This window comes from Vitis riparia, chromosome 17, assembly GCF_004353265.1.
Source record: "Vitis riparia cultivar Riparia Gloire de Montpellier isolate 1030 chromosome 17, EGFV_Vit.rip_1.0, whole genome shotgun sequence".
In the NCBI taxonomy this organism is placed as follows: domain Eukaryota; kingdom Viridiplantae; phylum Streptophyta; class Magnoliopsida; order Vitales; family Vitaceae; genus Vitis; species Vitis riparia.
Window position 1 is genome coordinate 613,230 of NC_048447.1, and position 27,404 is coordinate 640,633.

Consider the following 27,404-nt stretch of genomic DNA (forward strand, 5'->3'; position numbering starts at 1 on the left):
TGAACAATGATAAAATATTTTATATCATAAAAATCAAACCTCCTCTGCACTAATCCCAAAAGAAGATTTAGTACAAGCTTCACATTTTCATATTATTGATTTATTATTAATATATTTATATTGTTGGAAAGTTAGTTTGGTTAGGCTAGTTCAAATTGGACTCAAATTTTAGAATGGATAGGTTCCTTGATTTGAGGAATTATTTGAATTCTAGTTTTTTTGTACGTAGTCAAAGTTTTATTCAGATTAGGATTAGAATCAGATTTGTTTTTCAGTTTCCTTATTTTTAGCCTAGGAATTATCTATCTGCTGGTTATTTAAACGGATGTAGCCTATGTTATGAAAGATAGAGCAATAAAATAATAGTTTATCCAAAAAAACCTTTCACAGTTTTATGGTATCAGAGCCAGAGACAAAAAAATGGAGAGTAGAAGGATGGTGAAGACTACTATGACTGGCGCAATTCATAGGGAGGAATCTGATCACCTGGGACTTCACAGCTACAATTTCCAACAACAAATCCGGGTAGTACAGAGAACCCAACCCTACAAATTACAATCCATAAATTAAATGGACGTAATTTTCTTCAATGGTCGCAATCGGTGAAGTTGTTCATCAGAGGAAAAGGAAAGTTGGGTTATCTCACAAGCGCTAACAAAGCACCCAATCCAAAAAATCCTGCATACCAAACCTGGGATTCTGAGAACTCAATGGTAATGGCCGGGTTAATCAACTCCATGGAGGCAGCTATTGGGCAGACCTATCTCTTTTTGCCTACTGCCAAGGACCTGTGGGATGCAGTCCAAGAGACTTATTCAGATCTAGGTAATGCTGCTCAAATGTTTAAAATTAAGACTAAGTTGAAAGATATTAAACAAGGTAGTTATAGTGTTACACAATACTATAATACCCTTCAAAATGCATGGCAAGAACTTGATTTATTCTCTCATATGGAGTGGAAGTGTGTTGAAGACAGTGCCTATTATTGCAAGATTCTTGAAAAAGAAAGGGCATTTGATTTTTTGGCAGGACTCAATAAGGAACTCGATGAGGTTAGAGGCCGAATCCTAGGAAAAGAGTTGCTGCCATCTATAAGGGAGATCTTCTTTGAGGTGCAACGGGAAGAGAGTAGGCAAAAAGTGATGTTGGGAGAACAACAATCCAGCCAATCTAAGATTTCTGCCCTGGTTATTCATGGTGGGGAGACCTTTCAACCAAATGACCAGCGACTAGGAAAAAGGGGTGATCGTCCTTGGTGTGACCACTGTCGAAAATGAGGCCACACAAGAGATACATGCTGGAAAATCCACGGAAAGCCGCCTATTGGGAGAAACCCGAGACCCAACCGCAATTCCAAAGCCTACCATAGTGAATCCAAGAACCTTAACAACCAAACAACCACTTCACCATTCACCAAGGAGCAGTTAGAGGTCTTGCAACATCTCCTTAATCCACAAATGGCATCCACTTCGGTCTCAGGTTCACCAAATGCTGATTCCTCACCATCTTGCTCTCTAGCACAATCAGGTAGAACTCAATACCCATTTAGTGCCTTAGCCAATTCTTATAAACTGTGGATCTTTGATTCCGGAGCTATAGATCACATGACAGGGTCATCTACTTCATTTACAACATATGTACCATGTGCTGGTAATATGAAAGTCTGGATTGTGGATGGGTCATATACCCCAGTCGCTGGAAAAGGAATCATCTCCTTGACAAAAACTTTTTCTCTTGAATCAATCTTACATGTCCCAAATTTGTCGTGTAATTTATTGTCCATTAGTAAACTCACTAGAGATCTCAATTGTGTAGCTAAATTTTCTTCTACTGGTGTTGTTTTTTAGGACTTAGCTTCGGGGAGGACGATTGGTAGTGCATGTGAGTGTGAAGGTGTATACCGCTTTGATGACCATGAAGTTGTGCAAGGACAAGCCGCTGTTGCTTGTAGCAATGTTTTATCTTTTCCTTTTGATCATGAAATAATGTTATGGAACTATAGATTGGGCCACCCTAGCTTTCCATATCTTAGGTTCTTGTTTCCAAAACTTTTCAAAAATAAAAGGCTATCCAATTTTCAATGTGAAGTGTGTCAAATGGCAAAGCATACCGGATCAGTATTTCCTGCTAAACCTTACAGGTCCTCTAAACCTTTTACTCTCATACATAGTGATCTTTGGGGACCATCTCAGGTAACAAATCTAATTGGTGCAAAATGGTTCATTACCTTCATCGATGATCATTCAAGAATTTGTTAGGTTTACCTCCTTAAAGAAAAATCTGAAGTCTTTCAAACCTTCAAAAGTTCTATTTAATGATCAAAAATCAGTTTCAAACGTCCTTTAAAATTCTTAGAATCGACAATGGTAGTGAATATATAAATGTTGTTTTTGGAGAATTTTTATCATCTAATGGGATTATTCATCAAAAATCATGTGTAGATACTCCACAACAGAATGGAGTTGCCAAAAGAAAGAATAGACACCTCTTAGAAGTTGCTCAGTCCTTATTATTTTCAATGAATGTTAGAAAACTACATTAAGGGGACGCCATTCTTACAGTAGCATATTTGATTAATAGGATGCCCTAAAAAATTCTTAATTTTAAAAGTCCCATTGTTGTTTTTCTTGCTTCATTCCCAAATTCCTGAATTTGCCAAGATTTACTAATTAAAATTTTCGGGTGCATTGCTTTTGCACATGTTCATTCACATAATCGTGGTAAACTTGATCCTAGTGCTATAAAATGCTTAATTTTAGGATATGCAACAACTAAAAGAGGATATGGATGTTTTGATCCTGTTAATCAGAAACTGTACATCTCTAAAGATGTAACCTTCTTTGAACAACAACCCTATTACACTTCGCTTCAGGGGGAGAATTCTAGTGAAGCTTTGTCATTGGAAACTCCACAATCTCCTTTTTCGGTTCCTACACTCCCAGCAACCAGTCCGACAACCAGTCTACTCCCAGCAACCAGTCCAACGTCTACTCAAATCTCTCCATCCATTCCTTTCGTTCAGTCGAACCCAACAATAGTTCCAATACATGATAGATTGTCAAATGCAGGGGGAGATAAAGCATTGCCACCAACAGCCCAGTCTACACTACAGTTCAAAGTCTACGCAAGGAGGTGTATAGTACCTGATACACTCATGCCTTGCCATGAAGCCACATCGGAGATAATGCCTGAATCAGGTTTGGATAATTCTTCATCCCCCTCACATTCCTCACTTCCTGTAGACCTAGTTCCTAGTGACTTAGATCTCCCGATAGCACTTAGGAAAGGTGTTAATTCCTGTACCATTCATCCCATATCTAATTTTGTCTCTTATCATAGATTATCCTCATCTTTTTTCTACTTTTACCTCTCACCTTTCTTCCATAGAAATTCCAAAAAATGTAAAGGAAGCATATGGTGATCCAAGATGGAAAGTAGCGGTTGTGGAGGAAGTCAAAGCTTTGGAAAAAAATGGAACGTGGGAACTTGTTACCCTACCGAAAGGTAAAAGAACTATGGGATGTAAATGGGCCTTTTCAATAAAATACAAATTTGATGGCTCAGTACAAGGCAAGATTGGTTGCTAAAGGATTTACTCAAACTTATGGGATGGATTACCAGGAGACTTCTGCACCGGTGGCAAAACTGAACACAATCTGAATTCTTGTTTCTTTGGCTGCAAACTATGATTGGCCTCTTCAGCAGCTAGAAATAAAAAATGCTTTTCTCAACAGGGAATTAGAGGAGGAGGTTTACGTGAATGTACCACCAGGACTTGAACAAGGAAGCTCCAATAAAGTTTGTCAATTGAAGAAAGCTCTCTATGGTCACAAACAATCACCCCGGGCATGGTTCAAAAGACTCTTAAGAGTAGTAAAATGATATGGCTATCTTCAAGTACATTCAAATCATACCATGTTTTACAAATCTACTAATGAGGGTAAAATAACTGTTCTCATGGTTTATGTTGATGATCTGATTTTAACAGGCAATGATCATGTAGAAATTGAAGCTTTGAAGAAGATCCTAGCTAAGGAGTTTGAGGTGAAGGACCTTGGTGCACTAAGATATTTTCTAGGGATGGAGATTGCCAAAAACAAAAATGGAATCTCTGTTTCTCAAAGAAAGTACACTTTAGACTTACTCAAGGAAACATGGATGCTTGGTTGCGAGCCCAACGACATTTCAATCGATTCAAGACACAAGATAGACCTAGCTGAAAAAGGGGATCTAGTTGACAAAGAAAGATACCAACAGCTGGTTGGAAAGCTCATCTACCTCTCTCGCACTAGGTTGGATATTGCTTTTGCAGTAAGCACAATCAGTCAGTACATGCATTCTCCATATGAAACACACATGAATGTTGTCTATAAAATGCTGCAATATCTCAAAGAAATCCTAGGAAAAGGACTTCACTTTGGAAGGCATGACCAATTCAAAATAGAGGCCTTCACAAATGCAGATTGGGCAGGGTCTATAGAAGATAGGAGGTCAACATCTAGTTATTGTACATTTGTGTTTAGAAATCTCATCACATGGAGAAGTAAAAAACAAAATGTGGTGGCAAGAAGTAGTGCTGAAGCTAAGTTTAGATCGATAGCTCATGGAATTTGTAAAGTCTTGTGGATCAAGAGAGTATTAGAATGACTAAAGATTACAATTCATCCCCCAGCTATGATGTATTATGACAACAAGGCAGCTATAAGCATCTCCCACAATCCAGTTCACCACGATCGAACAAAACATGTTGAGGTGGACCAACATTTCATCAAGGAAAAAATTGAGCAAGGGGAAATATGCATGACATATGTGCCATCCAAAAGCTAGATTGCTGATGTTTTAACTAAAGGGATCCCAAGAGAAAACTTTGAAAATTATGTGGACAAATTGGGTGTGATAGACATCTATGCCCCAACTTGAGGGGGAGTGTTGGAAAGTTAGTTTGGTTAGACTAGTTCAGATTGGACTCAAATTTTAGAATGGATAGGTTCCTTGATTTGAGGAATTTTAGAATGGATAGGTTCCTTGGTTTGAGGAATTATTTGAATTTTTGTTTTTTTTTGTACGTAGTCAAAGTTTTATTTAGATTAGGAATTATCTATGTTTTGAAAGATAGAGCAATAAAATAATAGTTTATCCAAAAAAACCTTTCACAGTTTTATATATTTTATCAGTTAAAATATTGAGGAGTATATCTTACCCTTTCTGGAATCCTACATGTGGATATGAATGATTTTGTTGTTACTTCCCTCGTTGAAATTCTTGGCTGCTAAGTGTTTGAATCTATTTGCTTGTGTAGATTCAGTTATCTGATGAAACGGGCATTAAATGCACCTTTATGCATAGTCTGTCTCACTTATTGAACAATGTTGATTATGCCAGTATGGATTTTTCTTTGTGAAATCACAATATCTTTAATATTTGACTTTTAATTCAGCTTTATAGCTTGTATTAATTTAGTAATGGCCTGTAGAAACTCCTATTGTTTACTTAAACCTTGGTGTTAAGGTACCAATTTGATTGAAATGCTTAAACTTTTAGAGAATGAACCCACGATGCATATCACACTAACACCTCCTCTCATATGTAGTCTTATACCCACACATGGAGAGACAAATTATAGATTGTGTATTATAGATAAGCAAATGGAAGAATAAAAAAAACAAGAAGACTTGAGGGATACTTGAACATGAGAACTTTAGTTAACAAGAGCTCTGATACCATCTTAAGATATAAAACTGATCCAAAAGTTTAAGCTATTAGGAAATGAACCTATAATCTATTCTAGACTAACATTGGGATTAGTTTTGTTTGGCATGTGAAAATTTTATGTCATTGGATAATATGTTTTATTCCTTTAAAGCTATGTTGTATGAGTTCGGGTGCAAGTGTTGAGTACGACTATGTGTCTAGGTGTTTGATCCTTTACACCTATATATTTTAGGATATAGGGATTTGACTTAAAAGGATCTCAATAATGGGTATAAACACTTGGATATAACATAATAAAATGAAAAAAGAATGAAAAATCAGTTAAATATCAATGAAAATAAAGATATTTTTTTATAAGAATTCTTCTTTTCTTATTGATCCTTATCTTTTCTTTCCTATCCTAAATGTTTTTATAAAAGTTCGCTTTCAACAAACTCTCCTTTTTCAATGGAATTATTTGTTAAGGAAGTTGAACAAAATAAATAAATAAATAAATAAATAAATCAAAAATAAATAGCTAGATCACAAGCAAAATAGAAATATCCTATAAGGATCCCATACCTATACTCATTTTGTGTCATGTCAACACTTTTGGAGCATCTTAAGTATCATAGCTTTAAAATACTTAACATAGAAAATCCTCAGATGAATCTTTGATGCTAATGATATTGTAAATTCTCACCTTTTTTTAGTAATTTTATATGTTTATTTGGAGCTTACTAGAATTGCTAAACTGGACTCGGTCCAATCAGTCACGGTAGCTTAATTTCGTTTTCGGTGTAGACCTCATCTATACGATTAGTCACATAGTTATCCTATTAGATTTTCGTCATAGTCGGTACCCGATTTGATTGATCATGACTAGTCACTATCATTTTCAGCATAGACTGCACCTTTACGATCAATTATGTCGTTGTCTTGTATGGTTTTCATCACAGACTACACCCGATCTTATAGCTATCAACCATTCAATTTCGAATTCGGTGTCAACTAAACCTATACAATCGGTCACCTCCTTGTCTTGTCTGGTTTTCATCACGGATCGAACACGGTTCGATCAATCATAACAACTCAGTTTCATTTTCGACATAGACTGCATTTATACGATCAATCACGTAGTCGTCATATCTATTTTTTGTCAAAGTCGACACCTAATCTGATTGATCACGACAGTTCAATATCATGAAAATGTAGACCGCACTTGTATGATAGGTCACGTCATTGTCTTGTGGTTTTCGTCATAGACTACACTTGGTTTGATCGGTAACTATAGTTTAGTATCAATTTCAACGTAGAACGCACATGTACGATTGGCCAAGTCGTTGTCTTGTCTGGTTTTCATCACATACTACACACAATCAGATAGGTCCCGACCATTCATTTTCAATTTTGGCATAGACCAGACCTATACAATTGGTCACATTGTTATCCTATCTAGTTTTTGTCATAGACTGGACACAGTCAAATTGATCACGGCAGCTCAATTTTGTTTTCTGCATAAACTACATTTGTACAATTAGTCATGTAGTTGTCTTATCTAGTTTTCATCAAAGTCAACACCCAATCCGATTGATCACGATAGTTGAGTATCATGAAAGCGTATATTACACCTGTACGATCGGTCACGTCGTTGTCCTGTTTGGTTTTCATCATAGACTACTCCCAATTTGATCGATCACAATAGTTTAGTATCCATTTCGACGTAAAATGCACTTGTATGATCGACCACATCGTTGTCTTATCCAGTTTCCATCACAGATCTCACACGATCAAATAGGTCTCGACCGTTCATTTTTTATTTTCATGTAGACTAGACCTATACAATCGATCACATTGTTGTTCTATCTGGTTTTTGTCATAGATGGCACCCAGTCCGATCAATCACAACTCATTTTCATTTTTTGTGTGGATTGTACCTATACGATCGATCGCATCATTGTCGTGTCCCATTTTCACCATAGATCGGACCTGTTTTGGATCAATCACAGTAGCTCAATTTTGCTTTCGACGTAGATTGCATCTATACGATCAATCACATAGTTGTCCTATTTGATTTTCATCACAATCGATACCTGATTCAATCTGTCACGGTAACTTAGTTTTGTTTTTGGCGTAGACCGCAAGTTTCTCTTACATAATGCATTTATGTTGTTTGGTGCTCATGTGTTCATGATGACTTGATAACTAGTAAGCTAAAGACTACTAACCTAGAAAAAGTAATAAAATTAGAATTTGTGGATTCATAATTATTTGAGTGTGTAGTTTATCATTTAATTATATAATTTAATCTTTTAATAAGAAATGAGTTGACAAATTAATCTAATAATCAATGTCGCATTTCCATAATTAAACACATATGGTGGTTTAGATTGAATAATTTGAGGTAGAACCAAATTTAACCTAATTGACATCATTTGAATGGGTTCTATTAGGGATTTAACCTAACTAAGTAGGCATGGTATTCATACTCATCATATGATCTTGGTAGCTTAACATGATATCATAACCTTAAGTTTGAACCTTCCTTATAGCTTGTTTATTTTCTCTATTCATTAAGCTTATGTGCAAGTTACTGTTAAATCTACCAAAAAAACCAGTTACCATTAATCTCAATTGTGTAAATACTAAAGTCTAAGTATATAGTAATCATGGTCAAGAAACCAAAGATAGGATCATTATGGCTTGTAGTATCCGGATTGTGGTCATCAAGGACTAGCACTAATATGTTTAGTTATTTAAGTTAGAAAGAACCAATTTTTTTCGGATCTTAGTAAAACCCTATATCTAAATAAGTAGGAAGGAATAAAAGTATGAATGAAGATTTTCTAAGATATGTAATAAATTTAACAAAAGAAAAAAAAAAAAGACATCCAGATAATGTCACAAGTCTGATTTCAAATCCATTAAAAGAAAGTGGAATTTTACCAACCTTGAATATCAAAGAGTTATCTTAAGATTGGTTTAAATTTGAACTTTGGTTTGAAAATAAAGTCTAGATCTCAAAAGTATTTTGAATTAATCCTAACTTTTTTTGTTCTTTTAATTCATCTCAATCTCATGCACAATCAATCAACATAAGTTGTTCAATGATCAAGCAGTGATCAAGTATCATTGAAACCAAGTTAAGTATCAATCGTCTCCTAATTAAAAAGGAACTATGTAGAGGATATAATTAATCATAATTTAAACGAAAAAAAAAAAAAAAGATATGAACATTACCGCCCTTACCCAATTTCTCATATGGATTCTCCATCTCGCTTGTTTCTTTCTCTGAATCATATACAATTAGCTAAACATGGTGGCTCTCACAACTAATGTTTGGTTGCTAAAAAAATATAGAAGAAAAAAGGATAAGAGAAAACTAAAACTTTATTGAACTAAAGATAATGACAATGTCTCCCCATGTACCCATATATCCCAACCCTAACAATGAGAATATATATTTATATACATATATATATATATCTACACATACATAGCAAAGCCCTAAACTATTACAAAATTCCATAAAAAAACCTTGGAAACCCCACCTTAGAAGTTTACAAGTGGGAATAGGCTCTGAAATCAGAATTTTCTGCTGAAGTCGGTTTGGCACTTATCAAATTGGTTTAAAATCCTTTTGAAATCAAAATTCTGATATCAACTTCTCAAATTAGTTTGAAATTAGAATTCTGATTTTAGGCACTGCCAATGCATTCCCCTTGTAGCTCCAAATCGGTTTGCCTCCTTCAAATCAGTTTGAAATTGGAATTCCAATTGGAGCTACTGCCTGCTCCTTCAAATCGAAAATTAAATTGGTTTCAGCATTCTCAAATCAAAATTTCAATTTAAGATTCTATCTTCTCCATTCTCCTTCTTCTCTAAAATTGTTTTGGCTCTTCAAAACACTTTTAAATCAATTTGGACTCTGTATTTTGACGTCGTGCCTTTTTCATACTTAATCAGTTTCATTGGAACTCCAAGTCTTTCTCTTGCTCTTGGTGTTGCTTCCATCAACCTTGGTCTCAACTTAATACCTTGAATTACACCTAATTTGCACCATTCATCCTCTTTTTGTTGCATTTTATGCTAGATATAAACATTAGTCCTCAAATGTGAACTCAGCACACATTCAAGCTAAGATGACCTGATTAACACTCAAAATGTATTTAAAATCCTTGTTTTATGTATAAGCAAACCTCAATTTTGAGTGTTAATCAGCAAGGTCAAAAGAAGGCTGCCTCTAAGGTGGGGTTTTAGGGATTTAGCCCAAATAAGTTAGCATGATGTACATAGTTGGTCTATTATCTAACAGTTTAAGCCATTGGGTCTAATTAGTAGATTAATAGGTTCATTACATAAAATGCTATTAGATTCAAGAAAACCTAAAATTGATCCAAAACCATACATTTTGGAGTGGTCTCCCATTTTGGATGGACTTTTAAATGCAAATGCTAAGTAACATGGTAGATTCATTCAAGCTCCATGGGCCATCAAGTGATGCATAAAGGTAATAAACATTATTGATCTAAATGATGATTTCATGTGATACTTATCTTGCTATAAATTTATCATCTTTGTTCATATAATTTACAAATCTTTTGAATGTGTAGATCCACATTTTTTCTAAGATGGGCGATTCCAAGATGGGTGATACGATCTTAGATGCCATTTGTGAGAGGCTAAGACAAAAAACATACATCATGGGAAGCAAAATTTTATGTCATGGAGGTCTAATTGAGAAGATGGTTTTTATTGTGCGCGGGAAGATGTCGAGCATTGGAGTTGCAACTCCTTTAGGTGAATGGGATGTTTGTGGTGAGGAACTTCTTGCTTGGTGTATTGAGAATTCTTCAGTGAATAAAGGTAACTCAATTTTAATTCAATTAACTTCTTAACACGAGATGGAATTTAGAACTTGCATAAGACTATTTGTAATTTGTACATTAATGAGTCAAGGTCTAGGAGGAGTGTTTTTGAATATGGAATCCAATAGTTAGCATTTGAAAGGAAATTATGAAGATATTTATGGAATTCCAGGACACAAGTTGTAGCAACCTCTGGGTAATGCCCATGTTAAGTTGTAGCGTGTTTTGGTTGATGGGCTAAATGTCATGGACTTGGTGTTTGCTAAGAAAATGTGTGGCACTTAGACAACTCAAGACACTTGAAGTTACTAAGTCTGCCTTCCCCTAACCTCCCTTGTTGTGCTAAGCAATGCTACACAACACAAAAACCAGATTGAGCAAAGTAGCTCTTGAAGGGTTTGACAGAATGAGGCTTTATCACTCAAAGAACACTTTACAATGCCTTGGAAGCTCTTAAGTGCTTAGTGCCTAGCTAAATGGTGCCATCACCTATTTATAGGCATCATTGGAACTCTTTGGAACCTTTTATAGTTCCTTAAAATTCTAAAAGCTTCTTTGTACAAGCTATGTATAAATCATTTACAAGAGCTTACAAGGACTCTTTAGAATACTCCACATGACTCCAAGGATTTCTATCCATTGATGGAGATGTGTGGATGCCTCTGGATCCTTTTGAGTAGGGTGTGACAGAAAAGTTGAAATGGGTTTGGTGGCTATGAAAGTAGAATTTTTAGGTTAAAAAGATCAAACAAACTAAACCTTAACAGGAAATTTTTATTCCACTCCCTTCACTCAACTTCTCAGGCCATCAATTGGCTTTGAATTGATACCAGACCCACTTTTCTAAGATATTGGTCACCTCCCCGACTCTCCATATCAAGTGAAAGGGTGACGTAAATTCTGCATTCCTTTTTCTCTCCAATGCGATGTGCCCAGATGCCATTTTCAAGGTTCTTGGCTGTTGCCAAAATTGGAGTTGTAGGTTCATGCTACCAGTTTTTTAAGCATTATTAGTACCCAAATTCAACTCATGCATCAAATGGCTTCATAGAGGTATGAGAAAATTTTATAATCAGGTTATCAAGTTGATTCTTATTTTTCAGAAGCATACTGGCCAACATGCAGGCCCATAAGAGTTTAGTTCTTGTGCTGTTTTCTTAAACTCTATGGTCCACTCAGAATCTTCTTTGAAACAATACCATTGTTTATTTAAGGCGATGGAGGTTAGGCATTCATCAACACTAGAAAGTTTGCTATGACAGAGGGACAGTCTCCTATGGTCCTATCCTGGATTATACTGCATCTGCAGCAATTGAAAACCAGGTCAAGCTCTTGTCAGTAAGAGACTTGGAGTATTCTCATTATTGGAGGGTTGTAGCTATGCATGAACTCGAGTGAATCCAAGAAGGTAGTATGTATACTCTCTTCCAGTGCACACATTAACGAGGACAGAAGTGGTTGCAGTATTCCTTGAGGTGTAAGGTCGGCTTATTAGCCAAAGTCTATAGGGTAGGTACATCAGACAAAGTCCTACTTGAGAGAAGGTTGAGGAGTGAGTTTGGTTCATTCCTTTTATAGTAAGGCTGCTACTTTAGCTACCATCAACTCTGATACGACCCATTGTGATGGGAGAATGGATATTATCCTGACCCATTACCTTGCGTGGAATAGAAAGATTCACACTGTAGGTTGAGCTTGCTTATTTTCGTATTCAGCTGTTAAAATATAGTTGAGCAGGTATAATTTCATAGACTAGTGGGTTCCACCAGCCAGCTTGTTGGACTCACCAAATTACTCAGCTACCCATTCCATACTGCTCCAGGCTCACCAAAGTACTTAGCATCTTCCCTACCCCAACACTGCTTCCTGGTGTTCACCATCTTGCAAGGATCCTTCTGACATGGCCAGAAGGCTAATGAAGGTTCTTATTGGAGGAGGAGATCAACCACATGGATAATCAGTTGCCTCAACTCAAAGGGAAAGTGGAGCAGTCTGAGATGAAGTTCAAGGGTAGAGAGTGGTAATGGAACCCAGGGGTTGCAATCTCTAATGATTTCAATAATTAGTAAGATTCCTGTGTGAGCTAATACTCCTGGACTGATTGAACTATGGCCATGTCAGCCTTACATATGGACTAGGATTCAGAAACTGCCTGCCAATGCTATCATGTGGCATGAGGCCCCATCAGCCAATCCCAGGTTGCATAATCTGTCAGCAATAGTACCAAAAGTTGTATACTGTGAAGCTGACACCTACACAGCAGAGAGAGAGGATCCTCCTCTCTTGAATGGACTGTGGCAGGCTTTATATTTGGAATGCGCATTCATAACAACCACTGCAGGAAGTCTCCTAGTCAAGCTTGCCCAGTTAAAACAAGAACCCAAAACACCTCAAGACCTAAGGGTCAGAGGCCAAACCTGTGCTAGTGATGCATTTAGTTTGTCCAAAAACTCCAATGATGAATTGAGTTCATTCAAAACTCCCTGAGCCCTGCTCTCACACAAACAAGCATTTGAGAATCAGTATGCTGTGCATTCAGAATCCTCCCCAGGCAAGCACCAAAATGGTGACCCCCCATTTTTGTAGACATGTGAGATATCTCTAGGCATTCAAGCAGGTGTCCATGATCAGGTGCCATTTTCCCTCTGGCACCAACTTGGTATGAGGGGAATTTTACAATGTCACATCCTACCCTTTAGCCTGCATGAGCTGTATCAGTTATTCCAAATTTCCAGTCTAAAATTGACTGTCAACAGTTATTGAACTCTCATTGCTTGCCAAGACTAATAGAGTATGTTGGACAACCAAAATATGTTACTCTCTTGCATACATTTAATTCATTTTAGGAATAAAATGTACATAAAAATTGATATTGAAATAAGAAAAAGTACATAGGTGAATACTGCAATAGACTACTGTTATTAAAATCAACAATTCACACAATTCACACATACTAGCTGGAATCATGTAATCCGGTAAGTTACTGCATCATATTAAATGGCATGTAAAGTATTAGTTACTAATCTTATATTAATTATAACCAAAAATAGGGCACCTATTTGGGTTAGTTACTGAACATCAACCAGGTCCTGAATGAAACACGTCACTGATGGTCAAAGCATCTTCCTACACCATCACCACTCAGGTTCATTGCAATTCTGGGTTCCTAATAACTTAATTTTTTTTTTTTTTTTTATATAGATAGAAGAGGCAAAGTTATCTCTTTTTTTCTTCCTGTATGTATTTCTATGGTATTTAGGGTCCTTTTGTAGTTCATTTGAGATTTTCTGACCATGAATTTGGAGGCTAGCATAAACAGAACAGTATAATTTTGTCAGATTGATTTCCTATGCAGATGGTAAAAAAATCAGGTTTCCAGGACAGAGATTGCTGAGCAACAGGGATGTAGTGTGTTTAACAAATGTAGAAGCATTTATTCTCCGAGCTGCAGATATTGAAGAAGTCACGGGTATTTTCTCAAGATTTTTGCGGAATCCAAAGGTTCAAGGAGCCATAAGGTTTTTCCTGTGACAACTCAAATTTCTCAATTCTTTAAGATGGCTACTTTGAATGGATATACCAATTAGACTGTTAGTTGTTTACTAAAAATGCATGTTTAAGGTTTTATTTTAGCTTTTTATTCTTTTCATTAGTTAACTGCTTAATGAAAGCTCCAAAGAGGTTTATATGATCTGATTCTTAATATTTATATTGCGCAATTAGGGCATAGTAAAAAAAGAATTAAAGGGTGAAATTTTTTAAAGAAATTTTGATGTTTTTTTTCTTAATACTGGACAATTCTTTTAAAACTGTTTTCATTCTAAGTGAATTCTATTCCTGGGCTTGGGGTAAGCCTTCAAAAATGTTTGATTTTGTTATGCATTAGGCATGTGGTTCGTAGCGGCCCTCTGAGCGTAAGATCTACTCTTTTGTTTGGTTTGTGCTGAGCCATGAAGCAGTCTCCTTGAGACTGACCTCCAAGGCGTAAGGCTCATGCAGCTTTGAAACAACCCAATCTGATTCCTTAACATCCATGATACATTACTGGGTTGTTCCATAAACATGTCCTTGAAACTACCACAGATTCATCCAACTGGGAAACTGAATGCAATCATACTTAAAATTCCTTTGAGCATAATATTGACTGATGGACTTCCTACACGGAAGCTGGAGGAGAATAAAGCTCCATTTTCTTGACGATCTTCATAAAACAGTTAAGCTTAAATTACTTGACCTTTCTGTGTTTAACACCTAGAAAACTGAAATAATAAAAAGTCTGTCCTAACCCATTGATGGATAGGCAAAGGTGACAGATCTGCATACTATCCCATCTTCACCATGCCAGATATCTGAAAATGATTGGATTTCAGTGGCTTTCTTCAAAGCTCTTTAGTGTTGTGACCTTATCCTTTTTTCTGGTTTCATCTTCTCATAGACAGATGGTTTTGTGTTTATTGTGGTACCTTTGCCTCCATTTGTACTACCATTCTAATAGGGTTTTTATTTATCATCTTGAAAATTAAAATACTAAAATCTACGGGGTTGTTATACTTTGTCTCAACTTGATGGGTGAGCAAAGTTGAGGTCCTGCATACTGTTCTTCCTCAAGCCCTCCTGAAATATGAAAAGATTGAATCCTCGTTATTATTATCATTTTTTCATATAGGTAGCTGTATTGGTTTTACTTACTGAAAACCTTATCCTTTATCTTGCCTACCCAGTTTCAACCTGAAGTTAAAATATAGCACTTTCAGATTTCCCATGGAAATTGAGTTTCTAAGTTGCATTTTATATATAATTAATTAGGTACAAACCCATCCTTTTTGGGCAATGACAGCCTGCTTCACAAATGATAGCAAAACCTTACATAATGGAAGCCTTCAGTTGTGATGGCTCCAATGTTTCCCATTCTATAAAAATTAAAACATGTTGCAATGGGTAAAGGACTTGGGAGCCGAGAGAGGCCTCCATTCAATCAGAATTCTGATACCATGTTGAGTTACCAGCTTTCCTAAAAGCTTAAGTTGTTAGGATTTGAGCCTATAATATATACCATCCTCTAAAATGTACTTTCAATAAATTATTATCTTATTGGTCCCTCTCTTTGTATAGTATGCAAGCTACAATCCTTTCAATTCATACATCATGGATCCCCATATCTTATTTTCAAAAATAGGCAGTAGTTTCAGGTCTTTAATCAGATAGAGAAAACATTGCTCTTTTCTATAATCCACATACCCCATGTAGTGATGTCGATTTTACTAATGGCAGGTATCAATCCCCTTACTGGAGGACTTTTGCAGCAACCCGGATTCAAGTAGTATGGAGATACAGGAAGAAGTGTCTGAGCCGTGCAGACACGTCCAATACCCAGTTCAACAGCTTGTAGTAAGCTTCATTGTTTGCATGTATACTACTACACATGATGTTGTATCTTGTATGTAATAGTAGTAGGAAACTAGGAGTTTTTTTATTAAATTCTATGAACACTTCTATTAGATACTCCATACACATTATGACAAAATGACAACATAAATCGAGTAGAGTAGAAATTCATTCTAGATTTGTATGCACATCTACCTGTTCTTGCTTTGTATAGGCTGAGAGGTTAAATTTTAATCCTCTTTTGTAAGGTTTCAAGTCTGGTGCTAGAATTCCTTTTGAATGATGGAATTAGAGGCCTTTGGGGAGTGATTCTAAATACTTAAAATGGGTACTGATGGTTGGAATATTGATATTTGCTTGATGGAATGCTTGAAATTCATTGTTCAATTTCTCTGAAGCAAGATTGGGTTGCAGAGCATGAAGTCTCATCATTTTGATTTGAACAGAATGCGTTTCACGCATTGAGGAGAATTTTTGTCAAGCTCTGTTTTTTTTTTTTTTTTTTTTTTAAGCGCTATCTTATAAATATTAGCGCCATGTTTGGTTCTTGGAAGATATGCTGGAAAATAGAAGGAAAAGAAAATAGAAAGGAAAGGTAAAATGAAAGAAAAAGTGAAGGCAAATAAAAAATAGATTTATGGTCAATAAATTATTTATATATGCTACTTCAAACACATCTAACTTATTTTAACTATTCTATATAAATATTAAATAATTTAAAAATAAATCATTTTCACATTAATTTTAATTATATTATATTTTTTTATAAGTTCAGTAATACAATCAAACATAAGAAAATCATTTTTCATCAACAATTTTTTTTTTCTTTCCATAGTACTTTTTGAAAACCAAACATAACATATATGTTTGTTAAAGTTTTAAAATCTAGACAATTACTTAAAGTGATTCTTGAATTAAGAATTAATAGATGTTTTTGTAACATCTTGTTCTTAACCATGTAGATATTGTTCGCTCTATGCCTGAAAGGGTTCTCACGACTTTAAACATGTCTACAAGGTTAAAAAGAACACATACATATATAGTGTTAAGAACTTACACTCTATGACGACCCAAACATAGAGGCTAGGACATCATGGTCATTTTACATGTGAAGCCAAGAGGTTTGACATGAGAGTAAGCAACATACTAATCCTAAAACATGTCTAAAGTAGTAATTAAGCTAACCAAAAACTCTTCATTAGAAATTCGTTTTTTCATGCAAAAATCCATAAATCAAAATTATGATAATTCTCCCAAAGTAATAGTAAAATAAACCACTAATATCCAAATAAACTAGTCTCATAGCTAAAGAAATAAAGAAACTCTTCAAGCCCTTCCTACCCATATCACTTCTTCCCATAATCAAATGTACCTAAAAACATTTAATAAAAGGAGTTAGCTTGAAAGCCTAATAAGGGGTAGAGATCAAGTATATTTATTTTTCAAAAATGAATTAGGAATGTTTAAAACAACTATGTTAGTGCATTATGCATTGTATTTTGTTTGTTGATAATTTTGTTCCTTTCATTTTGGCATAAGATAGTGACTTACTCTCAACTTACTCTCCATTGAATATTTGAGATTGTCAATTGATCAATCGAAACATCATAGGTAAGTTTGAGAAGGTTTGGGTAAAGTTAGGTTAGTTTTGAAAAGGTACGGGTTGGATTGAAAGTTTAAAATTAAGCTTAAATGTTTTAAATTGTAGTTTTGGATATGTTGGAGCGCTCAAGCGCTTTGGCTAGCACTTGAGCGTTGAAGCCAATGCTCAAGTGCTGAAGCAAACACTCTAATGCTTATTCAAGTGCTCAAATGATGGTTTAGTCCGCTAAAGCACTCGATCTTGGAGTTACCAAATCTGACAGTTCACATTTTGGAAAATTAAGATTTTATTTTTAGGGTAAATTTTGGTATTCAATCCTCTAAGCCCTTGGGCCTACATATACCCTACCTAAATATGTTTTAGGGTTGGATGCTATCATTTAGAAAAACCCTTACTTGCTTTCCCATCCCTAAAAGCTCTCAAAGAAGTGTTGAACTAATTTCAGGTTATTGAAGGAAACTTGTATCCCCTTAGGAGCTGAGGCGAATCCATTGGAGCACTCGAGGTGTTGTGCCGCGAATGTGGATCATGGTAACCATGTTGGGGAGCAAGTCTTAGGGTAGTGTCTACTAGGTAAATCTATGTACTATAATCTCATATAGTGGATTATTTATTCAAGGTCTTAGACCTCATGGATTTTTATCTCCACACTTTGTGTGGGGGTTTTCCATGTAAAATCCTTTGTCTCCTTTGTGGTTGACTACCTTTAAATAATTTCTTTCTCAAAGAATTAATTGAATTAAAAATTTTTAACTCTTGTTTTAAAATCCTTGAAATACACCAATGCACCCCCTTGGGGTGTTACTCCACTGGATCTTAGATTTTTCATAATAAAGTCATACGAAACAAACTTGTATTAAATGTGTTATTTTTAGAAAATTCTCAAATTGAAATTTTCAATTAACGTGCATGTATTCATAATTTTTTTGTTGTTAACAAAAGTATCCATCATAGTGGGACTCATAAAAGTGTTCATCATAGTAGGACTTACAAAAATGGCTAGCCTCAAATGTTCCTTGTATGTTGGTGGACAGAACTAGAACCAATCTAATGGTATACCATAGGTCGATAACTATCCTATTGATTGGGCTTTCAGATCATCATTAACTTCATTAAGGGTAATAAAGGTCAACATCTTTTCTTGTTGAGTAGGGCAAGATAATTAGAATGCACATGTAAGGCAAAATATAGTCAAATAAAAAATTAATTCTCACTACTTCAAACTTATCTTAACATTTTTCAAAATTTACAAAAATAAATATATATATATATATATATATATATATATATATATATGTTTGATCATTTATAATAAAAAAAACATATTTTTACAAAATCTCCTTACTTGAGTTCAATAATCCCAAAGGAACAAAGTTGTAGAAATTTCATATGAATCACTTAAGATACTTAAATGAATCCTTCAAACTAAAGTTCTAATAAATATTATTTGTGATATCCCATATTAGATAAAGGAAAAAGTTCCTTGAACAATATATGTATGAGTTCTTATTAATCTTGTTGTGGATCCCATATTTTCTTTTCGATGCGTTCCCACTTGGTTGGCAAGACTCTCTTTTCATGTATTTGGTGAAAAATACGATTTTTAGAAAAGACTTGGAGTCTCCACGTACTTTTATTTATTTTTAAAGGGAAAAACAAGTAAGAATAAAACCCCTAAAAGAACTCTTGATTTTTTTTTTTTTGGAAAAGCTATCTACGAAAAACCTGAGTTTGGATCTGGGGATTAGGTTACTTATTGGGAAGGTACAGTAAAAACCATAGCACCCCTCTAAGCCCTTAAAAAATGGGTTTCTACTAAATAAGGTGAAGCAGACATGACAGTTAACTAGGAGATCAATGGATACCAAAATAATCATAGTTCAAAAATAAGTCATGATAATGAAATAATTAACGAAGTGAGAGTGAGAGTATACTTTAGTAGTAGGTAATAAAGCACTATCATGAAAACAATGTTGGTGTACAATGACAAGTGTAAAAAAAAAAACAATGTTAGTGTACAATGACAAGTATAAAAAAATCTCACACAAAACCAAATCAAAATCAAACAAAATCAACCATACAATTTACTTGAATTATTTTTAAAAGAAATGTTATAAATGTTGGGCTCCCACCAAAGCCCAATTTATTTTGATATGAATTAATTTTCATAAATTCCATCATTTTGGAATTATGAAAACTTATTCATTTGTATATTTAAAAAAATTGAAAATGAGAGTTTTGAAAATTAAATTTGAGAATTGGAATTTCGGAAAATTAAATTTCGCAAATTGGAATTTTGGGGAATTTAGAAAATTATTTGAGAACGGTATTTTAAATAATTAAATTTGGAATTTTGGAATTTCGGAAAATTATTTGAAAATTGTTTAAAAAAAGGAGAATAAAAATTAAATTTGGAAATTACAATTTTTGAAAATTGAATTAAAATTTTCATAAACTAAATTTAAAATTAAATTTTGAAAAATTATTTTGAAAATGGATGCTTTGAAAATTAAATTTGAGAATTAAGATTTTAGAAAATTATTTGAAAACGGAAATTTGGAAAATTAAATTTGAGAATGGAATTAAATTTGGAAATTTGAACTTTAGAAAATTGTTTAAAGATTGGAATCTTTAAAAATTAAATTAGGAAATTGGAATTTTGAAAAATTATTTGAGAATTGAAGAAATTAAAAAAAAAAATTAATTTTTTAACATTAAAAGAAGAAAAAAAAATTAATAGGATGACAAGTGGCTCCTGTGGTGTATTGGAGGGTGACCAATTGCCAATAGGATGACACAATGTTTCAAGTCAAGGAAAGTTTGCAATTATGATCAAAAGTGACTAAATATCAAAAGCCAAGGAAATATTATTAAAAGGGTAGAATATCGATTCACCAAAATAAACTCCAAATAGGTATCAAGAAAGGTTATCTCACCAAAATAAAAATTAAGTAACATCTTTAACATGTCTAGATTAACATCCAATAGGCCAAGTTAATCGATTATACTCCAATCAATAACAAATTTATTCACAAAGGGGTTACTTCACAGAAAAAAAAGTTAGCAAATGATTAGAATAGAAGACCGTACAAAACAAAGATATGTTACTCTCTTGCATACATTTAATTCATTTTAGGAATAAAATGTACATAAAAATTGATATTGCAATAGACTACTGTTATTAAAATCAACAATTCACACAATTCACACATACTAGCTGGAATCATGTTGGACTCAATTAAATTGGCTTTAAGAATTCCAATGGGAACAGTTATAATGGCAGCATCTGCAACAAAGTTCCTTTCACCCTCAACAGTGACCACCACCTTTTTACACCCATATGATATATTTGTAACCCTATGATTCAAATGTATATCGAGATCTTTAGAGAGGGTCTTTATTATTGGGTCGTAACCTTGTATCATAAGTCTCTGACCACCAGAAAGTATATGCTCCTGATCCCAACTTTTCAGTGATATCTTATCTGCATCAACAACAAACCAAGACTCCATTCTACAAATATACCATTGCAACACTTCATTGGAAAGCCCTTCTTGTCTCGACTCTGGGTGCCTATCCAGCACAATAGAAATTGCTTGTAGAACAGATATATCATCACAATGTTCAATCCTTACATTCTCTGTCTCTTTCAGAATTTTCTTAAATGTCTCTCCAACTTCGATAACCATCTTCTGAGGAACTTGATGACCATCCATATCAAAAAGTGTGCAACTTTCCAAATCATGGTCATACAACACAGAATCATCCCCACTAGTATGGTATAATGTAAGGCCCAGACGACATATCAATGGAGCTAAGGGATTCTCATTGCAAGCACCATGAAGCCATGATGCTCCCATATATACTGGACAACCAAGTGAGTAATCAGTATGAATGCGGCCACCAAGTCTATCCCGTGATTCCAACAAGACCACCTGAAAAGATGCATTATGAAGAGTATAGGCAGCAACTATCCCTGAAATACCACCACCAATCACAATGACTGAAGGGATTGAAGAGAGTGGCCTACGTCGCCTCTCAATGAATGAGACAAAAGCTACTTGAAGAGATTGTTTGGAATCCATGGAAACGAGTACTTATGAAATTAAGGTTGTATATGTAGGGACCCATCCCTGATGATACGTGGCACACGTCCCCTGACGATACGTGGCACATAATCCTATCCGGAGTATCCACATCCGAATTTCCCCAAGAGTACACGTGGCGCGCTCTCCTATCCGGACCCCCTGAAATAAAGAGCACACGGAACTCACAAAACATCCTATCCGGACCACCGCCATTACTCATCCGACGACCTTTCATATTCTATCCGGATATGGTCATCTGGATCACCAACCAAACCAAGCATGCCTCGCTACGTCATTCTGACATCTTGTCACAATCCATGTTCCGATGCCTGCAGAGTGAAAAGACAGAAGTGACAGCAAGTCACTTCCCACGATCTCTGACAGCCGTTCGTAGGATGAGGATGTCCCTGCCACCACCTACTGGCATCATGGTAAACCAAAAAGCCTTCCATCATTTATGGAGGAGAGAGAATTCCTAAATGCTATATATATGAACCTTCGCGCAAAGAGGAGGGTAAGCTTTTCAATACCTAGTAAAAGGCCAACTGTGCCAACTGCTTTTATCTCTCTTTCCATGGCTGACAAAACCATCGGAGGGTGTGTCCGGACATCCCGTCCGGACGCCTTTTTGTAGGAACAGCTGAATCAGGAATTTATATTGGTTGAGATCGTTCGTCCATCCATTTTGCAACTACGTGGATCATTGGGAATACGAGGCCTCAACATTGGCGCCGTTTGTGGGAACCTTTTTCGCTGATTCAGTAACCAGCAAAAATGGCCACGCCTTCCCAAAGCCGTTCATCTGGTAGAAGAGAGGAAGATAATTCTGAATGGCGCCAAGCCATCGAAAGAAGGCAGTTAGCAAGCGAGCGACAACTACAAACTCTCCTCTAGGAGACGACAAGGTTAAGAGAAGAAAATGCAATATTACGTATCCAGGCATCGTCAACGGGACCTCCCCGTCGTCAGCACTCTAGAGGCCAAGTAGCCAACTCAAGGCTTCATCCGGAGTCGATTTACCCTGGAACAGCGGGAGTAATCCCTGAAACACGCAGCGTTAGGCCGCATGAGCCACACACACCCATGCCTCGAGCTCCCCGTGAAGAGAGCTCAGATTCCACCCATTTCTTGTCAAAAAGACAGCGTGATAGAAGATCCCAGTTGTCGGGCGCCATGCGTGCGAGACTGGGCCCCCAGCAACTTGGCAGGCCCAAGCCACCAATAGCCACTACAGGGGGAGTGCACCACGATCCTACGGTCACCCCCATACCACAGAACGTTCTCTCGCACCGTGACCCCTTGGTCACCCCCATGGTGCAGAACGTTCCACCGCACCAAGCGGTACGAACCATTGGGAAAAATCCCCTGAACGAGCCACCCATGGGCTCCATTAGCAAAAGGCTGGATGACATGCTCTCCACGCCTTTCTACTCTCATATCATTCATTACGAGCCCCCAAGGGGGTTCCTCGTACTAAAGTTCTCCACATACGATGGGTGCAGTGACCCCTTCGACCATATCATGCATTATCGGTAGCTCATGACCCTCGATATAGGCAACGACCCGCTGCTGTGCAAAGTATTCCCTGCCAGTCTACAAGGACAGGCTCTCTCATGGTTCCATCGCCTACCTTCTAACTCGATGGATAATTTCAGAAGCTTTCGTGGGACAATACCTATGCTCCGCCCGACATAAACAAAACATCAGCACCTTGCAAAATATAAAAATGAAGGATAATGAATCCTTGAGGGAGTTCGTGAAACGATTTGGTCAGGCTGCCCTACAAGTGGAAGCTTGCAGCATGGACGCTGTCCTACAGATCTTCAAGCGAAGCATCTGTCCAGGCACTTCATTTTTTGAGTCACTAGCTAAAAAACCTCCCATGACGATGGACGACTTGTTTCGACGTGCAAACAAATACTCAATGCTTGAAGATGACGTACGGGCAGCCACCCAGCAAGTATTGGTTGCCGGACAGTCGTCCAAGGGTAGTACAGAAGGAAGCGCTAAACTTCCGGACAGGCCAAGGCCATCCGACCGAATGCAAGAAGGGCCAAGCCGCCCGGAAATGCCACCCCTCACTCCCCTCTCCATAACCTATGAGAAGCTTCTCCCCATGATCCAAAGCATGTCCGATTTCAGGTGGCCCAGACCCCTCGGATCGGACCCATCCAGGAGAGACCACAGTAAAAAATGCACTTACCACAAGGAGCACGACCACACAACGGAGACGTGCAGAAGCCTCCAATATTTGGTGGAAAGGCTCATAAAGGCGGGACATTTAAGGCAATACCTCCGCCCAGATGCCAGAGATAGAAACGCCTCCCGGAGCCATGACTCTGGAGCCCCCGCGGCTCCAGCCGCCCCCAAAGCCGTCATAAACTACATCAATGGAGGTCCGTCGGATGAAGAAATAAACTCCAAACGAAAGAGGCAAAAATTGTTACGAGAAGCAATGGTGCGTGAGCGTGTCAACTCCATCCGGCCTGGGATAACCGGAGGAAGCCCTCACCCCATAGACGGGGCAATCACTTTTCCACCAGTAGACCTTACACGGATATTACGTCCGCACCGTGACGCCCTCATTCTATCCTTAGGGATAGACAAATTCGATGTAAGACGCATCTTAGTTGACCCAGGCAGCTCAGCTGATCTGATACAAGCATCGGTCATAAGCCCCATGGGACACAATTTAGTCGGTCTCGAAAACCCTGGAAGAATCTTGTCCGGATTCAACGGGGCATCAACTATTTCCTTGGGAGACATTGTGCTACCAGTTCAAGCTGGCCCATTCACTCTCAACGTTCAATTTTCGGTGGTACAAGATTTGTCACCCTTCAATATTATCTTGGGGTGCACATGGCTGCACTGCATGAAAGCCATCCCCTCCACGTATCATCAGATGGTAAGCTTCCTTACTGACGATGGGCAAATCAACCTATACGGCAGCCAGCTGGCTGCTCGCCAATGCTACCAAATAGCAAGAGAACCAGGGACCAGTCAGGAGAATGAACCTCTCCCTGAGTCCACGCACGAACTTGACCAATAGCAGTCACTGTGTCCGGCGGACAGAGATCCCCCGGTGGCAGATCCCTTGCAAACAATCCAAATTTCAGAAAAGGATGTTCACCTCACTCATATCAGCTCCCTCTTGACATCTGAAGAAACCCAGAATATCCAAAACACCCTCCGACAAAACCATGACATTTTCGCATGGACGCACTCTGATATGAAGGGGATCCACCCCTCAATAGTCTCCCATAAACTTAACGTTTTACCAACAGCGAGGCCCGTCCGGCAGAGGGTTAGGCGTTTTCACCCGGACAGACAAAAAATCATTCGGAATGAGATCGACAAGTTATTGGAAGCCGGATTCATCAAAGAAGTGGATTACCCGGACTGGTTGGCAAATGTAGTAGTGGTACCCAAAAAAGAAGGCAAATGGCGGGTCTGCGTTGACTACACCAACCTCAACAAAGCATGTCCGAAAGACAGTTTCCCCTTGCCACGAATAGATCAAATTGTGGATTCCACTGCTGGGCAAGGGATGCTCTCTTTCCTCGACGCTTTCTCCGGATATCACCAAATCCCCATGGATCCGGATGATCAAGAGAAGACAGCCTTCATAACGCCACACAGACTTTACTGTTACAAAGTCATGCCGTTTGGCCTAAAAAATGCTGGCGCTACTTATCAAAGACTGATGACAAAAATATTCAAACCTCTAATCGGCCGCACAGTAGAGGTATATATTGATGATATCGTGGTCAAAAGCAAAACCCGAGAGGAGCACGTCCTCCACCTGCAAGAAGTTTTTCACCTCCTGAGGAAATTTGACATGAAGCTAAATCCTTCTAAATGCGCATTTGGCGTAAGTGTTGGAAAATTCCTGGGATTTATGGTCAGTCAAAGGGGGATAGAGGTTAGCCCAGACCAAGTCAAGGCAGTCATAGAAACACCACCCCCCAAGAACAAAAAGGAATTACAGCGCCTCACAGGCAAGCTTGTCGCCCTAGGGCGTTTTATAGCCCGTTTCACCGATGAGCTACAACCCTTCTTCTTGGCAATCCGCAAAACAGGAGCAAGCGGATGGACGGACAGCTGTCAAAACGCCTTCGAAAAAATTAAGCGGTGCCTCATGCAACCACCCATCCTAAGCAGCCCTCTCCCCAAAGAAAAATTGTATATGTACTTGGCTGTCTCAGAGTGGGCAATTAGCGCTGTCTTATTCCGCTGCCCATCACCCAAGGAGCAGAAACCCGTCTACTACATCAGCAGAGCGTTAGCAGACGTGGAAACCAGATATTCAAAGATGGAATTAAACGGCCTTAGCACTTCGAAGTGCCGCCCAGAAACTTCGCCCCTATTTCCAAGCACACCCGGTGGTCGTGTTAACTGACCAACCCCTTTGCAATATCCTACACAAGCCGGACCTAACCGGGAGAATGCTTCAATGGGCCATAGAATTGAGTGAATTTGGAATCGAGTTCCAACCCAGATTGGCCATAAAAGGTCAAGTCATGGCTGACTTCGTGCTAGAATACTCCCGAAGGCCCATCTAACACGAGGAGCCAAGCGAAAAACAATGGTGGACTTTACGAGTTGATGGGGCCTCCCGATCGTCCGGATCCGGAGTAGGGCTCCTGTTGCAATCCCCAACCGGAGAACATCTGGAGCAAGCCATCCGGCTGGGATTCCCCGCCTCTAACAATGAAGCATAATATGAAGCCATCTTAGCAGGATTGGACCTCGCCCTGGCTCTATCCGTCTCAAAGCTCCGAATTTATAGCGATTCCCAACTTGTAGTAAGACATGTTCAGAAAGAATATGAGGCCAAGGATGCACGCATGGCGCGATACTTAAACAAAGTAAGAGACACCTTGCAGCGATTCGCCGAATGGACGATTGAGAAAATCAGGCGGACTGACTCACGTGCCGACGCCCTAGCAGGCATAGCCGCTTCTCTTCCCGTCAAAGAAGCTATACTATTGCCTATATATGTGCAAACCAAACCTTCCGTCACTGAAGCCTCCACTTGCCATACCATTGAGGAAAGCGAAACAGACAACAAAGGCTGGATGAAAGCCATCATCGAATACCTCCGGACAGGCACCCTGCCCGAAGAAACTAAGCAAGCACACAAGATCCGGGTGCAAGCCGCCCGCTTCACCTTAATAGGGGGGCATCTGTACAAGCGATCCTTTACAGGTCCCTACCTCAGATGTCTAAATCATTCAGAGGTGTTGTACGTATTAGCTGAATTGCACGAGGGAGTATGTGGAAATCATTCCGGAGGTCGGTCTCTGGCGCACAGGGCCCATTCGCAAGGTTATTACTGGCCTACGATGAAAAAGGATGCGCGGCATATGTAAAAAAATGTGACAAATGTCAAAGGCACGCCCCCATTCCACATATGCCATCAGGAGAATTGAAAACAATCTCGGCACCATGGCCCTTCGCACAGTGGGGCATGGACATAGTAGGACCTTTACCAGCCGCACCCGCCCAGAAAAAATTCCTGCTTGTAGCCACGGATTACTTCACTAAATGGGTAGAAGCCGAAGCCTATGCCAGCATCAAAGATAAAGATGTCACCAGATTCGTATGGAAAAACATCATCTGCCGCTTTGGAATCCCCCAGACCATCATAGCAAACAATGGCCCACAGTTCGATAGCATCGCATTCCGGAATTTCTGTTCGGAACTAAACATCCGAAACTCATACTCCACGCCACGATATCCTCAGAGCAATGGTCAAGCGGAGGCCAC

At 37.9% G+C, this 27,404-nt stretch overlaps 3 protein-coding genes across 5 annotated transcripts in view; 2 read left to right on the forward strand and 1 right to left on the reverse strand.

Annotated features, from left to right (window-relative positions):
• Positions 1 to 16,294, forward strand: part of LOC117903984 (probable cyclic nucleotide-gated ion channel 20, chloroplastic) — a 120,209-nt gene extending 103,915 nt beyond the window's left edge. For 2 of the 3 annotated variants that reach the window (XM_034816513.1, XM_034816512.1), the window contains 3 exons: positions 10,305 to 10,557; positions 13,915 to 14,077; positions 15,831 to 16,294. In XM_034816513.1, the coding sequence (XP_034672404.1) occupies positions 10,305 to 10,557; positions 13,915 to 14,077; positions 15,831 to 15,948 (534 nt within the window). In that variant the 3' untranslated portion in view covers positions 15,949 to 16,294. Of the gene's footprint in view, positions 1 to 10,304; positions 10,558 to 13,914; positions 14,078 to 15,830 lie in introns of those variants that run through there. The other variant, XM_034816514.1, reaches the window with a different exon arrangement.
• Positions 16,295 to 17,290: 996 nt separating this feature from the next.
• Positions 17,291 to 21,648, reverse strand: LOC117904754 (polyamine oxidase 5-like). The gene is made up of 2 exons (XM_034817510.1): positions 20,762 to 21,648; positions 17,291 to 17,316 (listed from the first exon to the last, which is right to left on the reverse strand). The coding sequence occupies exons 1-2, from the start codon at positions 21,630 to 21,632 to the stop codon at positions 17,291 to 17,293; spliced, it is 897 nt and encodes a 298-aa protein (XP_034673401.1). The 5' UTR covers positions 21,633 to 21,648.
• A 1,713-nt stretch (positions 21,649 to 23,361) lies between these two features.
• LOC117904755 lies at positions 23,362 to 24,684 on the forward strand. The gene has a single exon (XM_034817511.1). It carries the CDS (start codon positions 23,362 to 23,364, stop codon positions 24,682 to 24,684), a length of 1,323 nt encoding a protein of 440 aa, XP_034673402.1.
• The last annotated feature ends 2,720 nt before the right edge of the window (positions 24,685 to 27,404 follow it).